General features: G+C 45.8%; 2 protein-coding genes across 4 annotated transcripts in view; both read right to left on the reverse strand.

The window, feature by feature from the left end:
- The window catches only part of LOC125941562 (uncharacterized), a 138,288-nt gene extending 133,734 nt beyond the window's left edge, over positions 1 to 4,554 (reverse strand). Inside the window, exons 1-2 of the mRNA XM_049659091.1 lie at positions 4,177 to 4,554; positions 3,664 to 3,854 (exon numbers count right to left, since the gene is read on the reverse strand). Coding sequence (XP_049515048.1) covers positions 3,664 to 3,854; positions 4,177 to 4,354 — 369 coding nt within the window. The 5' untranslated portion in view covers positions 4,355 to 4,554. The remainder of the gene's footprint in view (positions 1 to 3,663; positions 3,855 to 4,176) is intronic.
- Positions 1 to 12,870, reverse strand: part of LOC119436609 (helicase SKI2W-like) — a 285,769-nt gene that overhangs the window by 115,568 nt on the left and 157,331 nt on the right. The gene's annotated exons all lie outside the window — the stretch shown is intronic.

Below are 12,870 nucleotides of genomic sequence, written 5' to 3' on the forward strand. Positions count from 1 at the left end.
AAGCACAAAACATTTTCAATAATATTGACAAGTACAAGTGTCATGTCTAGTATACATTCCACTCAAGAGGAATCATATACAGCAGGTGAAGCAACAAAAAACAAAAAAAATATGAAAGAGATAACACAAGAAAACTCTCAAACATATTGGAGCCTAAGAGTCAAATCATAAAAACGAAATTTCGTAAGAAACAGTCTGTCAAAAATAAGTTAGGAGCACTGTACATGAAGTTATCAAATATAGCACACACTTCATTTGACAAGAAAACAAATAAGCAATTGCATTGGAACATTCTCGTTTCATATTCGTAGTCAGTCAGACTCGGATTTAACTGGCATGAAAATTTTCTGTAGTTCCCTTACATTCATGCTCACCAGTACTTTCTTTCAAGTAATTGCTCAGCAGAACGGGAATGCACTACTGATGTGATTGTTGCATAGTTCGTGCAGTAGCGTGTACTGTCCAGTACTCCAGTTTCCGTGTGCTATAATCTGTAGAAGGTTGTTCAACTACCGTATTTCTTGGACAAAAGTGGTACCCCCTACTTTCCGCAAGTTCCGAAGAGAAAATTGGTCTATAGAACCTATTATTAACTCGGCATGATGAAACGCTATTATGCACACTGGTACACTAACTGCAAATGCCGTACTTGCCTCATTTCAGGGCACCAAATTTCTGTAAACTAATTTTATGAGCCACAAACTCCAGCAGAGAAAAAAATAACTCCTTTTGGTGCAGAATACCAGCATTTATTGCACATTATATTGAAGGCCTTGTCCTCTTAACACAGCCAAACGATGCATTATGCAGTGTTCTTTTTGTATCCAATATATTTTTCATTGTAAAGAGGGAGTCCTGCTTACTCTGCGAGTGAGCTGCTTGGCACTATGCAATGTTTGAAGAAATGCAGCAACCCAGGCAGAATTTCTGTACACAAAGAACTTCATCAAAGGGAGTCCTCTCCACATGTGAGGCTGACTACACTTCCAGCATTTGTTCATACTACAAAATCACACCACTTCAACCTGTGACACCCATCATACCTTGTATCTGGTAATAATATGCATGATTTTTTTCAGTTCTAGATTGTCACCAGATATTTTCAAACAGCACTTTGCGGAAGCTGCTGCTTTGACAACACCCTTGCCTAATGGCAAGGGTGTTGGAATAAATAGGACAGCAATAATGGGTGCTGGGGATGAATGGCAAGGGTGTTGGAATAAATAGACAGCAATAAATGGGTGCTGGGGATGAACATGCAACCCAGTATATGCAGAGTTAAATATCTGCCCCTGCATGCCATTATTTCTTCGTATGCTTAACGGCATCGTCCTCTTGAATCCTGCCATATCGCATGGCTTTGGTGCTCACTTGGCAAGGATACGTTAGTCCCTTGCGGCACCATCAGGCTTTCTGCACCGCAGCAACCTCTTAAACACTGATGCCATGAGCCGACCAATACGTTCCTGATGCCAGTTCGTTTCTCTGCCTGGCCCATTTTGCTTTCTAAAATGACTGCCCGTCATCGAGGCTCAGGGGCTGAATTGCTGAAAAGCATAAGACATAAAAAGTGTGACCTAACTTGAGCAAATTGGTGATCAGCTGCAGGGAAGCAATACAACTAATGCTACTTGGTTTACACTTCAGTCATGCAAATATGGAAAAGGCTGCATTAAGAGAAAACACGCGGCTAATCAGAACATTGGTGCATGTTTGTCCTTCCATGTCCTGATCTATTATTCCACTTATGTACTTGTAATGAATGATACCAATAGCCCAGTGTCAGTTAAACTCTCATCAGTATTCTGTAGCTTTCTAGCCTCATTGAGGTGCATCTAATCATAGGCAAGTGTAATATTACAAATTGACAGTGTGCTATTTACTTTACCATTATACAGTAAGGTCTTATTTTATGCAAGAGCTGTATGACTGGTTTCACTCGGCGGAGCAGTTTAAGCACGGTCCCTTGCATGTTACTTCACATAGTGTAGTTCATGTATTTTGATGAAATAACACTTGCTCAATAAAACTATGTGCCTATGTAATTCAACATTATGCTGATGAATTTCTATGTGTTCATTCTTACCATCAAAATGTCTCCTGAAAATTCTCCAGTTTGTCATGTCAGCAAATCTTCACTGTCGGCTATATATGGCTGCTTGCAGCATCCATATTGTTCTTACTTGTGCAGCGATGGTCTTGTTGTGCTCTGAAATACATAGAGAGAAAATGGTAGTTTTCAATACGACACCACATACTTTGTGTGGCCATCATGATGTTTGATGAAAGTTAGAGCAAAGGAGAACATGGTAGTTCAGTGGCACACTGACGGGGGGGGGGGGGTTGTAACCCCCCTCTTCCCCCAAGGCCGACCTAACCCCCCTTTTGTTTAACCCTTTCTCTTTCCTTGCGCATTTGAGTACTGCAACTAAGATGTAAGACGTGCAGTCGTCTGCACACTCGCAAAAAGTGAATTTTTGACAATTTCCGGTGAAGAAATTGAAATTAGTGCTGTTTAGAAGGTATTGGCAAACTGTCAACCCCCCCTGGCAGAGATCCTGGGTGCGCTACTGGGTAGTATGCATGTGTTTCTGTGGTACCAGTGTCTGCACTGTGGATTATCTGGTGGGTTAACAACGCGATAAGGGCTACGACTCAGTCATATATGCTATATGCATGAGCTAGAAACTACGGCTGCCTTACGCAACATCTCGCAGGAATTTGGTAAAGAGAGGCATCGTCAAGACATGTTCTACAATACATTGGAGAAATTGTGCAATCACATTGTAGCTGATAGCTTCAATGCACTGGTTGGTCACCTCAAGGCAGCAGGATACCTGCTTCTGTAGCAAAAGCAATGCACAAAAAAAGAACAAGAGTTATAGCAGGCAAATAGAAAAGAAATCGGGTGGAGAGGGAAGCTCACATACATGACCAGGTATCAGTAATACCCTCCATGCACCACGTTTTGCACTGATTAAGGAAGATGGGGCAGCATGTATGAGTACAAGTAGTTTTTCTGCTTCACACTAACTGTCCTGTCTTCATATGTAAATCTGTCCTGTTATAAATGCAAACACTAATGCACTGTCAGGCACTTAAACCATTACGTGAAAGCCGAAGGCAAGTAGTATACAGGATCTTCTTTCCTGTGGCAGCTGATACAGAGTCTAGATGAGAAAGTGTTAAAGGGGGGACATGGGCAAATAACAATTACCGCAGCGCAAGCGCAAATAATAAGCGCAATACTAAAAAAAGTTTTCAGCCATTCACAGCCATGCCCTTGTTTGACCTCTGTTTGCTGCACACCCTTGTTTGAACAAACATGGTCACTGTGCATGTGAAACCATAAAAGCAGTCGAGATGGTACGAAAGGCCATCACATTTAAGCAAACCCTCTATCAATTTATTGCGGAAAGAAGTGCTATTTGGAGTGCGCAGACATACAATGTCGACGAAAGCAGGTCGCTATTGTTGATATTTGCTCTGTGCTGCTGTTCTTGGGTTATTTCATGGCTCTCGCTTTGCATTGTGCAATATGTATGCATTTCTGTTTTGTAATAAAAAGACTCAAGTTGAAAATCAGTTTGTTGTCTGTTTTTTAGCTTCTCGTCCATAGACACGGTGTCACATTCTTTTAATGATGTTTAAGATATTATGTACTTCGTCTGACGCCTTGATCTTCTTTGCATAGCGCAGTAGTAGGCAGCTCGGAGAGTTTTCTTGCAAGTTGCTGATGAAGTTGGCAGGGTCAGCTGGCAACAGTCCAGGTGTGGGATGATAAACTCTGTTCCCGCTCCTGCTGCTCTCAAACAAAATTTCCGAAAGCGGCAAGCTTGGTTCTTGCTTTTTGGCTGAAAATACAGATTACAAGCACAAAAACAGCTTAAACACTGAAAAATATCCCCAGCAACCTCTAGATTACCAACAACTATGTTTGACATAAGCAGTTAATAATCCTGCTGAAGGTATATAATATTCAGCTAAGATTTCGGCTATACCGCCATCTCTGCTATAAAATACGCAGCAACTTCAGTGTGGGAAATCGGCAGACTGGGTAGATGTAGAGCATAACTGACTACAAGAGCTCCTATTTAAACTATTTTAGGTAGAGATGCACACTTTGGAATACAGACAGGAGGAACGTCACTTAGCAGTGTACAGCATTTTTCTTACCCTGAGGGGGCACAATCCATGCACAGGAGACATCCGTACATGTTGTGTCTTCTCCTTGTGGTGCCAGGTTGCAAGCTGTGAGCAGCAGGCCAACAACGTGCTGGCAGCTTCCACTGAGGCTGTAGGAATCATGGTAACAGTGTATATTATTAGTGCTGATCTGCAAGGCATTCAACATAGAGCAAGGGCTGGGCAACGTGCATCAGACAGCCTAGACATGCTTTTAAATAGTGATTATTGGGCACAAATTTCTCCTGTTATGATTGACTGTACTTGCTTACCACACATGCATGCAAGTAGCCACGATAGCGTTGCGCATAAGAACTATTAGGTCTCGATAGTCTTGCATAAACCTTGCCAAACTTGACTGCAATGAAAACAAGCTACGGGTCCTATGTAAAATACTGCAGTAAACAGAGTGATTGACCACTGGCTTTAAAAAGTTTGTCTATAGTCTCTCGTGGTACCGCGCGGGTACTCAATTTTGCAAAAGTGTCACTGGCGACGCAAGTGAGACCCTGACAGGAACGGCATGCCGCTTTACCTTAGCGCCAGCTGACCAAAAGTTGAATCGTACGCGACGTGCATGCCAGCAAACACTACGTAGCTGACACGGCTCTAGCCACGAGATACGCGCGCCGAACACGCCGAAGTATGCAAGTGCACAGCGATTTTTCGAAACGCGACATCGGAGAACACGGCTTGCAGGCGCTTTCTTGCGCTGCCGGTGCGCGCTGGGGACACATAGCCGAGGCATCAGGGCATACGATGAAAGCAAGACCCTTTGACATGCGTTGTGACTGCATTTGGCCCCCCAGCGATCACCTGGCGTTCACCAGTGCTGCGAAAAGCGCCTGCAGCCACATGCTCAGAGTATCGCGTTCCAATTGCTGCGCACTGCCATTCAGCGAGCCCACGCACTCTAAACACAGTAAACCTCCAAAGCTCGGCCTGGCGACGACACGAAACGGTAAAACCAGAGAGCCAGTACGTATAGACATACGAGATGTCATGATAAACAAAACTTCTACTCACCCGGCTGGGCAGAGACAGTGGCCTGCCAGTATGTCGCCCGTTCCTTCCTCTATGACCGCATGTACTATGTAGTAGCCGCCTTTCATTGACGGTAGGCATATACTTCGGAGAAGTCCATATGGGGGATGTAAAACACAATTTATTAAACATGATGTTGCACACATAACCCTCTTCGGTGAATTTCTTCCTTTCGCAGTTTGTCTTGCGAACCTCGATCCACATGCCGCCAAGAAAGCACTCAGCTGATTATTGCTTGGCATCTTGATCTCGTTGGGCTTTTCGTCCACCCGTTCGCTACGGCAAAGAAGCTGCCGGGTACGTACGTATTCCCAGGTTCCATTCCCGAACACGAACGCACAAACTACCGATTGTAGAGCACCGACTCACGTAAATATATGTGCCGCAACACGCGTCGTTGCCAGTCTACGCCTAGTAGCAGTGGCGGCCACCCATGCCGTACGTTTCCGGTATGTTTTGGTCCTTAGGCAACCGGCTCAAGCCTCAAATAGCAAGACACTGCCCTTTGTGTTATGATACAGATTTTCCCTTCTAATTTCTTTCTTCTCACTCTTTTAAATCTCCATGGTCCTTTTTGTTTCAATTTTTTGCATCCAATTCACTGTCTCTATTTCTCTTCTTTCGGATGAATCCTGGTTGTCTATTTACAGTTTCAATTATCCTGTACTGGGTTGCCAACTTTCATGACCTCTTCCTCTATTCTGTGTCCACGCTTTTCAGGTACAGATATTTGTGCACTTAGCCACCCATTTATTTTCATCCAAGTTCCTGAGTCTTTCTTAAAAACTAATTTTGCTCTGTGCTTCTCTGACTTTAAAAAAGGCCCAACCCATGTCCCCCTGCGCTGCCTCATTTGTGGTTTTAGCATGGGCTCCCAAAGCCAACCAGCCTACTGATCTTTGGTTAACTTCCAACCCTGACAAGATATCCGATTTTAAGCATAGTATGGCATTTGCGAGCGTCAGCGCTGGCACGTACCATTACTCCTTTCCAAATTCCACGCACCACCTCATACTTATTGTGGCCCCACAGTGCTCTGTGTTTCATTATTGCTGCATTCCACTTCCCCTTTATTTTCATATTATCTTGGTGGTTACTTGAGTAAGTCTTCCCTTCGTTTATGTATACATCGAGGTACTTATATTGCTTGACTATGGGTATGACTTGCTGTTGAATTGACACCACGTAATTATTCGTCTCTTCATTAAAGATCATAATTCCTGATTTCTCTGGCTAAACTTAAGGCCTAGATTTGTCGCTGTGTGGCACAGATATTCACAAGTATCTGTAAATCTTTTATATTGTACGCTATAGCACATGTCGTCCGCATACATCAGCCAGGGAGCTTCTGTTGCACTATTTGTCCATTACGCATATAGGATAATCAAACCCTAATTCACTGTTTTCCCGTCGTCTTTCTATGCCCTTAACATAAATGTGAACAACATGAGACAGAGGACATCCTTGCTTCAATCCTTGGTGAATCCCACCATTTCATTACCTTTTCGACCTTGCCATACAACTTGTACGTGGTTGTCTCTATATATCTCCCTTATCAGCTCCATGAAATCGCCATCTATGCCTTCGTGTTTAAGAATATCCCATAAAAATTCGCTGTCTACGTTGTCATAGGCTCCTTTGAAATCTAGAAATGCTATCAATAAAGGTCTATTCTGAGCTACTGAAATCTCTATGCACTGAGTTAGTACAAACATATTATCCTCTAAGCGTCTGCCGGCGAACACAACGGCGAGAAGCGGTACTATCGAGGCATCCTAGGTGAAAGAGGCAAAGAATGCCACCCATGAGAACGCTCTGGTGACTTGAGGCGCGCACATGGAGGCTGCTCTCGCCACAGATGCGCACGATTCTGACGTGCCGCTAGGCTGCGCTGGTAGTACTGAAAGTCATGCATTCCCGTGTTCGTGCTCAGAAACATCAAGATATAGTGCATTTAGGCACGAGATTAAGCAACAAACAATCTCAACAGCCTTCTTCCATGTCAGGAGCAAGTCAAGGATGATTCCTTAGAAATACATAGATGCATCTCAGTAGACATCAACCCCCCCCCCCCCCCTCTTTCCAGATTTAATTTTTTGAAGCTGTGCTGCTAAGTGTATACAGCATCACCTTTCACACAAATGTGCAAAACTTCAGGAGTGAAACATACCCTTCACTGGCTGCAAATGCGTATTTCTATAGGACAACCGTAAAAAATAAGAGTTGCAGGAGGAGGAAAAAAACTTATATTCAGAACCATATTAAAATGGAACTAAAATGTCAATTGGCAGGGGGCCACTTGTGGTCAGGTAGCCAGAAGTCCTTGGATCCTGGCGGCTGCCTCTGCCCGTTGCGTGACACAGACTTGCACGTACGGATCCGAGCTGAGCAGCGAAGCCTCCCACTGCTGAGGAATAGCGATTTGCAAGCCCTGGTATGTGAGGGAAACACCATAAAATGTGATAGAGGTCTGCTGGTTCTGCTAGGCAGAGTTTACAATAGCTAGAGTATATCGAGGGGTTTATGTATGAGTATATTAAGAGGAATGGGAAGATATTCGTTTGTAGTTGCCTCCAGACAATTTCCTGTCTTTTAGTGTTTTACCTACGGGCAGATAGACGAGTCTAGCCAACTGATAATGTTGAGTGCTTTCCTGATACGTTACCATAAGGTCGCATATCGATGGCTCCATCATCTCCGTCTCCACATCCTCAACTCCGGGCGGTAGTGCGCCCTGGGTTCGGGAGGCGAAAGCTTGAGCCTGATCGTGGGCGGCCTCATTGCCGAGAAGCAAGGATTAGGCCGGAGTCCAGAGAATTTGGATGGTGCTGTGGTAATAGTAGTTATGATTTAGGATTGAATTGGCGATTCGGGAAATGTGTCCCCATGTGAAATTTCGAATGGCGGATTTGGAGTTGCTTATGGAGGTAGAGAGGAAGGCAATAGCCGCTTCCTCCGCCTCTTCCGGGTTAGACGTTTTACCGATCCTCCCGACATAAGTTGACCTTCGTAGTTGACGACGGCCAGCGAGAACGCCAGGTGGTCCGTGATCTCTGCCGCGTCAACGTACGTCGTTTTTCTATGGGATTTAAAATGTGTGTAAGGCTTTGGCGCATTCTGCCCCTTTTTCTGAGTGATGGGTAGGATGCATGTTTCGGAGGATGGGAGTAATTTTGAGGAATCTCCACTGGTCAGGGGAGGTGTTGACCTTGGGGGCTAGGACATGGGTGTAATGGATGCCAGCTTCGGCAAGTGTGAAGCGACCTGCCGGGATTTGGGATAATCTTTCATATTGCGCCGTGAGATGCACCTCTATCATCTTGTCCAATGTGTTGTGGAGTCCTACAGCAAAGAGTTTGGCCGCAGGAGTCTGTATAGGGAGACCAGCGGCCGTCCTGTACATTTTCCGCAGCAGCGTCTCGACCGATGAAGCGGAGGTACAGTAGTGTGTAACTGCTAAGCACGAAAGCCTGAACCAGCCAAAGCAGGTTCAACTCCTTCATGCCTGCATACTTATTACTTATCCTGGTGATGACTCTGAGGGTTTGCAAGACTTTGCTCTCCAGTCGATTTAATGTTTCCGCATTACGTCCGGTGTTTTGAAGGTGAAGACCTAGGACCCTCATTGTGTGGACCTCGAGGATAGGCTGATTGCTCACGATGATAGTGATTTTCGGTGAGGTGCCCTTAATGTTCTGCTTGCCACGAAATATGTGCAGGAGGACCAGCTCAGGGCTGCTATTTTGTAGCGATGCCTTTAAAGTAATAATGCCTTTTTGCGCTTATCGCGCTTTGTCAGTGGTCAGAGCGACGGTCCGCTCACGATATCAACATTGATAACGCGAGCGGACCGTCGCTCTGACCACTGACAAAGCGCGATAAGCGCGAGAAGGCATTATGACATTAAAGGCATCGCTACAAAATAGCGGCCCAGATTTATGCGGTGAACATGCGAGTCCCTTATCATTCACGTAGGATTCCACGGTGTGGACCGCTTCCTGTAATGTTGCCTCAATGTGCGCATCATTGCCTGTTTACCCAGAAGGTGGTGGCATCCACATAAATACTGCCTTTCAGGTCAGAGATTTGGTCCAATAAGGGTAGTTTTGCCATGGTGATGTTAAAAAGGAAAGGTGAGAGGACTGACTCTTGGGGAGTGCTGCAGCTTTCTAGTGTGAGGCGATCTGACTGGAGATCTCCTAGGCGAAGTTCAGCCGTTCTAGACTTATGTTTCATTGCATTATTACGATATAAATTACAGTAAAAGCTCGATGATACGAATCTCACGGGGTCACGAAAATATTCGTATTAGCCGAAATTCGTATCATCGAAACAATTAAAACTACAGTCGAATCTCGATAATTCGAACTCGAAGGGGCCCGAAAATTTGTTCGAATTAAAAGGACGTATTTTTGAAGTATTCGTGCACCATAGCACGATGCACGAACGGTGCGAGTCGTGAAATATCGCGGCGCGCAAGCGCATAGCAAGCGCGGGCCACGAAACTGCCCACGCCGGCTAACGGTCGCTTCCCGACAACGACAGAAAACGAAGCTTCAGGGAGCGAGCGGGCGGCGGCGGCACACGGGTGTGCGCGCGGAGACCGTCGAAGGTGAGGGAGGAGGGGCGCCAGGGAAGCGGATTTGGCCGCCTCAACTCCGCCGCTTCGGTGGCTCCCCTCGCCCTCGTAGCTCTCTCACCTTCGATTCCGTGCTGGCGCCAGCTTATTTTAGCCGCCCCTTGAAGTTTCGTTTTCTGCCGTTATCGGGAAGCGAGCGTTTGCGGGCGTGGCAGTTTCGTTGGCCCGACTGTGCCTCCGCTGCTGCTTCCCTCTGCGCTGCTGCCGCAGCGTGCAAGGTCAACATGTGACTAGAAAATAGAGGAGAAGGGTTCACTGCCATTTTATCCGCGTGGCTGAGACGTCGGCACTAGTGTGTGCTAGAATACGGTTGCCTAGAACACTCTAGTCGGCACGTACACGCTTGTTCCGGCGCGATGCAGAAACGGCGACCTTGCAATTTGAGAGAGAAGGAAATTTCCGCCGCGGGTTCTTTTTTTTTTTCCACCGTTCCTTCGCGCGCGGCATTGAGGGGTCTCTCCTGATCTCTTGGTCTATGGCGGTGTCGGAGCAATGCCGGTCGGAGGCGCCGCCGCGTGATTTGGCGCGCTGCTAAGAGCATTGTCGGTGCGCGGTATGTTCGAAATAAGCGTGTTCGAATTCGCTTGCTTCGCGTTGACGTTGAACGAAAGCACGTTTTTCATGATCGTCTCGCTGTGCAACAATTGTGCTCAGTGTTGACGTTGCGAGGCCTAGCTCCTTAGCCAACTCCGTCCGCTTCCTCTTGGGATTCTCATCGACCTTTCGAAGAATGTCTAATTTCTCTTTAAAGGAGAGTGCTTTCCGCTTGCGAGACATAGCTCGCTGCGACTAGGCAAAATGGCGCAAACACGAAGAACGCGGCCCGAAGCGCAGCAGCCACTCCATCTGACTGCTCGCAGAAAAGGAGGAAAAGTACAAAAGCACCAAAAGCGCCACCGCTTCCCCAGTCGCGGAGTCCGCGCTGTCCGGCGCCGCGCCTCCGCACCAAAAGAGGAGAGAAAGCGCGTGACTGCGCGCTGTTCTCATTCGCGGCCGTCGGTGGGGCGGCGTTTATTCGTATCACCGACGCAGGCTGAAAATCGATTCGTAACAACCGTTCTCTAGCACGTTGCAAAGTAATGGGGGTCGGCCGGGACCACAGAAAAATTCGTATCATCCGGAAATTCGTATTAGCCGTGATCGTATCATCGAGCTTTTACTGTATACGGACACTCTATTCCATGGAAACATTTAATGACGTCACTGATGGCACGGCCAATGGCGCTCCTCTTTTTCTCTTTCCCGTGTGACAAGAGTAGTTCAAGGGTGCGTTACAGGTCCCGGAGCTCACCACCCGGAGTCCACAGGGTTATGTGCCATTGCGCTTGGACCCTTTCTGCCCTATCACCAGGATCGGCCCACATTTCTGTGCACATCGGACGGACGAATTTTGGTTTCACCTAGCCATATACAGGTTCGCTGTAAACTGGTATACACTAGCACTATACAGCACATACATACTAGCACTCGAGCTCGCCAAATCGCTTGGGGGTCTGAATTAAGATCCTGCTTCCTCTGTGACATTTCAATGTAAAGGATCTTTTATAGTGTTCTCGTATGAAGTACTACACATCCTCTCCAGTGCTCGAGTGCTCACCAACTTTCTAAATTCTAAGCACAGACTGGCACAGCCGAAGGCGTTATGACGACAATGGGATGACGATGGTATGACAGTGTGACGACAGCTTGAGGACAATATATGACGACGAAGGCGTGACAATCACCATGTGACGACAACATCATGGCGAGAATCGAATGACGAAGCTGGAATAAAACGATGGAACGACCACGAAGGCATCACGACGACAAATGCATGACGACGGCGTCATAATCACGATTGAATGATGACAGCAAGATTACGATAGAATTATGAAGGAACAACGATGATATAACGGCGACGGGCGCAATCGGTGGGTTTTGCCACCCAGATGGTGTCGCTGATCAAGCAACACACAGCTTCGCATGCGTTTCTCTCACCTCTCTAGCTCTCGCTGCCGACAGCGCGAAACTGGGCAACGAGATCAGAAAACGTCCTAACACTGTAAAAACAAAAAGTGCTAAAGAGACTACAAGATGGCCCATAGAGCACTTCTTAAATCAAGTCTAACATTTTCTGCAGTTTTTCACACTCTGCCTACCTTTCTCCAGTAGTACAATCATAACAGTGTGCTTAAAAAAAGCACAAGCCACATATAGTTAATGGATTTATTAGCTTACTTTTGTTGCCATGTTCGCTCATCAAACGTTAGTGTAGAAAACGATGTCGCACTTCAACTTTGCAGCCAGTAGCGATTACAATAAAAAATAAGCATGAAGTCACGCCTGTAAAGCAAGTACAAAAATAGACCAGTAGCTGCAAAAAAATGTTTAATTCCTCACAAGTGCAAGGATCAATAGGTTTTACACAGCAATAAATGCTATACTTGCATTAGAAAGAATTCAAAATTATATGTTCAAAACCATGCCATGCATAATATTTGCAGATTCCAGCTGCACTACATAAAGCAGCATTCTTATAAGCAGACATACACAATATAAAATGATAGCAATGAAGTTTCAACTCTGAAAGCACCACAGAAACGCACACATACACACACAGGGTACCTTGTTTGAGGACATGCATAGTTATCTCACTTAGGCGCATACAATCTCAATCTCAAAAAACATTGTACACCACACAATGTATACAGTGGGGTGTCTGCTACAAGTTGACAGCACATCATCACTGCAATTCAACGTATCCTGCTTACATAAATAATTTTTGCATCAATGATATCAAAATGTGCCCACTGTCATAAAATAACAATTTATCTTGCTGCAAGCTTAATATGGTCAGCCAGAATGTCTCAAGGAGCAGGGCAGCCCCCCCCCCCCCCCTCTGGCTTTGCCAATGCATGAACATATGGTAAAGGAATACTTTATAATAATTTCCACTTCACCTTTGCTTAACTAAAGCCATGTTTTTGGATGGAAGAATGGCACTTCCCCCAAGTATTCATTTG

This window comes from Dermacentor silvarum, chromosome 1 (genome assembly GCF_013339745.2).
Source record: "Dermacentor silvarum isolate Dsil-2018 chromosome 1, BIME_Dsil_1.4, whole genome shotgun sequence".
NCBI lineage: Eukaryota > Metazoa > Arthropoda > Arachnida > Ixodida > Ixodidae > Dermacentor > Dermacentor silvarum.